This window comes from Mandrillus leucophaeus, unplaced genomic scaffold (genome assembly GCF_000951045.1).
Source record: "Mandrillus leucophaeus isolate KB7577 unplaced genomic scaffold, Mleu.le_1.0 Scaffold109, whole genome shotgun sequence".
NCBI classification, from domain to species: Eukaryota; Metazoa; Chordata; class Mammalia; order Primates; family Cercopithecidae; genus Mandrillus; species Mandrillus leucophaeus.
In genome coordinates this window covers 1,596,619-1,599,693 of record NW_012099098.1, presented here as the reverse complement: position 1 = coordinate 1,599,693, position 3,075 = coordinate 1,596,619, and the positions used below count along the sequence as shown (strand labels likewise).

At 61.6% G+C, this 3,075-nt stretch overlaps 2 protein-coding genes across 2 annotated transcripts in view; both read left to right on the top strand.

Annotated features, from left to right (window-relative positions):
- The window catches only part of LOC105545355 (chromosome unknown open reading frame, human C9orf117), a 12,525-nt gene that overhangs the window by 8,265 nt on the left and 1,185 nt on the right, over window positions 1-3,075 (top strand). The gene's annotated exons all lie outside the window — the stretch shown is intronic.
- The window catches only part of TTC16 (tetratricopeptide repeat domain 16), a 17,388-nt gene continuing 15,273 nt past the window's right edge, over window positions 961-3,075 (top strand). Inside the window, exons 1-4 of the mRNA XM_011988291.1 lie at window positions 961-1,052; window positions 1,730-1,902; window positions 2,220-2,310; window positions 2,516-2,659. Coding sequence (XP_011843681.1) covers window positions 1,035-1,052; window positions 1,730-1,902; window positions 2,220-2,310; window positions 2,516-2,659 — 426 coding nt within the window. The 5' untranslated portion in view covers window positions 961-1,034. The remainder of the gene's footprint in view (window positions 1,053-1,729; window positions 1,903-2,219; window positions 2,311-2,515; window positions 2,660-3,075) is intronic.

Genomic DNA, 3,075 nt, shown 5'->3' with positions numbered 1-3,075 from the left:
GCCAGCTGCCCCAGCACCGCCATGCCTACGCTGTGTCGCGTGCCGGGCAGTCCGGGATTCCCCAGGCCAGCCACCTGCGGGCGGCACCAGGGAAACTGAGGCCCAACAACTCTCGCCACCCCCGACCTCACAGCGTCCCGTGGGCTCCAAAGCAGAGGAGCGGAAACGCAGAGCAACGCTGCAGTGGGGAAGGGGCGCGAAGAAAGGGCCCAGAAACCCGACCCCCGAGAACTCCAGAAGGCTGGGCAGGCAGGGCGCCCTAGTGCAGGAACGGAGCTTCTGGAAGTTTGGAGCCCGTCGAGCACCGGACCCACCAGTTAAGAAAACAGAGCAGCAATTTGGGGGCACTCGGCTCCCGGGACATAATGGCCGAACTGAAGCTAGGGACCGGGAGCCCCTACGTCGCCTCCCCACGCCACTCACCATCCACCGCTTCCCTGGGGGCCGAGGCTCCAAAACGCATCGGCTCATGGCTCGACTCAGCCACTGTCCGGCGCCCAAAAAGCCGCGCGGCCTCATGCTGCCCCCATTCCCGGCCCGGACACCACCCCCTGACGTCATCACCCCGCAGCAGCCAATCGCGTTGCCATTTGTTTGGCGTCGACCGCCAACGTCCAATCCGAGCCGGGCTGCATGGCCGCCATGCTTCTGAGGGGCGGAAGCGGCGAGGCGGTGGCCGAGTCCGGGAGCCCAGGCGCCTTCAGTGGCGCGGCGTCACGGTGTCCCTGAGGGGTTTGTGTGGGACGCTTGGAGCTCTTGCTTGACCTTCGGTTGGGAGGCGGAAGCCTTGTTATGCTCCCGGCTATGGCCCTGCCTCGCGGCGAAAATCTGGCAAGTCCTTTCCCCGATGTAGGCCTCAACCTCCCCAGCTAATAAAAGTTTTCTACCTCCCTCCGGCTCAAAAACCGTGGTTCCCGGGGGCGTGGCCAGAGGGGCGGGGCCTGTGGGCGTCCTGGTGATGGTGCCTAGCAACGTCAGGGCCCGGGCCGCGAGGTAGTTGGCAGAGGCCTCGGGGTCCTCCTGGAAGGGGCCTCATGACAGATTCGGACGAGGTGCGGGCTGGGGAGAAGACTAACGCAAAGGCAGAGGGCCAGGCAGAGAGACCGAGGCTGGGTTCGCAGGAAAGGGTGAAGGCCGGGAGGGGCAGGGGCAGCAGTCCGACTCAGGGAAGGCCCTGGCCACCATGCCAAGAACCAGGGATGTGAGAGATCCTTGTAAGGCTCGGCGGCTGCTTGGACAGAGGTTTCTGGCTTGGGTAGCTGGTGGGGAAGGTGACCTCACCAAGATGGGAGAGCCTGGGGCAGAAGTCAGGTGAGGTGTTCAGTGTGGCCTGCTGGAGTGAGGGTCCTGAAGGGTACCCAAGGGGCTGTAGGACCCCCAAGGCCTGAGACTTGGGACCGGGCCTGAGCTGGAGACATCAGAGCTTGGGGTGTCAGTAGCCGGAAGTGGGAGCTGGGAAGGCCTAGGGGGGAGAGCAGATGGTGTTGTGTGAGGACCCTGATCCCTGACCTTGACCACAGGAGAGGGAGAAGGGCAGGACTAGAGAGGGACAGGTTGGCACGGCCCTAAGGGGAATGGGACTGGGAGTGCCACCGGACCCCCGAGTGGGAGTGCCTCCTTCCAGGCCTCATTTCTGCCTCTCCTCCCTCCCTGCAAAATGCTGGCGAGTATGTCAGTGGGTGGGGGTCATCTCGGGGGCCTGCTGCAGCTTGCTGTCCTTCGGTTCTAGGATGCCCTGAAGGTTGACCAGGGCCCCTCACAGGACATCCCAAAGCCATGGGTGATTCCAGCCCCCAAAGGGATCCTGCAGCACATCTTTGGAACCAGCCAGGTGTTCCAAAGCATCTGTGATGTAAAGCCAAAGGTCACGGGGTTAACAGTGCCCCTCAAAGTCAGGGAGTAGTGAGTGACTACCTTGCTTTGGGGTCCCAGGTTCCTGCCTGACACAGCCATTCCCATACTGTGCAGCTTTGAGCCACTTACTCTGTTCGGGCCTCAGTGAACTCAACTGTCTAATGGGGCTCTTCCACCTCAGTGGAAATGAGGCTGATGGCCTGGCTGGACTCCAGGAACACCAGCCTGCCCTCCCTGGGCTTCTGTCTACTCCTCCTGCCTCTCTATCCAGCTTCCTTGCCTCCCACAATCCCCACCCCAGCCCTATGCTCTCGGCTGGTCCACAGTCAGGGCCACCCCTCTGCCTGTCCCCACTTTCTCCACAGCTACTCCAGAGGCCAGCAGTGCTTGGAGCAGGCAGACTGGGAGACAGCCGTGCTGTTCTTCTCCCGCGCGCTCCACCTGGACCCACAGCTGGTGAGAGGCAGACCTGGGTGGGCACAGCCAGTTGCTGGAACATGCTTCCTCCCTCCCTGTTGCACCTGCCAGATCCCTCCTCTCAGGGCCACCAAGTCCCTGATGGGAATTGGGTGTCAACCCTCGGCGGGGGCGGAGACTTTCCCCTACCCTCCAGGGGCAGATGGTGGGGAGGATCCAGCAGCCTGGGTCCCCTCACCCTTAGGTGGACTTCTACGCCTTGCGGGCCGAGGCCTACCTCCAGCTCTGTGACTTCTCCTCGGCTGCCCAGAACCTGCGAAGGGCCTACTCCTTACAGCAGGACAACTGCAAGCACCTGGAGCGCCTCACCTTTGTGCTCTACCTACAGGTGCCTGGGGCTGCCAGGGCTTATGCAGGGCACACACCTCACACCACTGGCTTTCCCTCCAGGGGCTCTCCTGGCTCCTGGGCCCAGCTCCGTCTCCTTGGATTCCTCCTTGTCCCTGTGTCTGGGTCCCCACCTGCTGCCCCTCTCACCTCCAAGGCTGGTTTACTGCCAGGGTTGAGTCAAGTTTGGCAACACTGTCCATTCAGGCTTTCTGCCATAATGACAGTGTCCAATATGCTACCCACCAGCCACGTGGAACTGTTGAGCCCTTGACATGTGGCAAGTGTGACTAAAGAACTGAATTTTATATCTTATTTTTATTTTATTATTATTATTGTTTTTGAGACGGAGTTTCGCTCTGTCGCTCAGGCTGGAGTGCAGTGGCACGATCTCGGCTCACTGCAACCTCTGCCTCC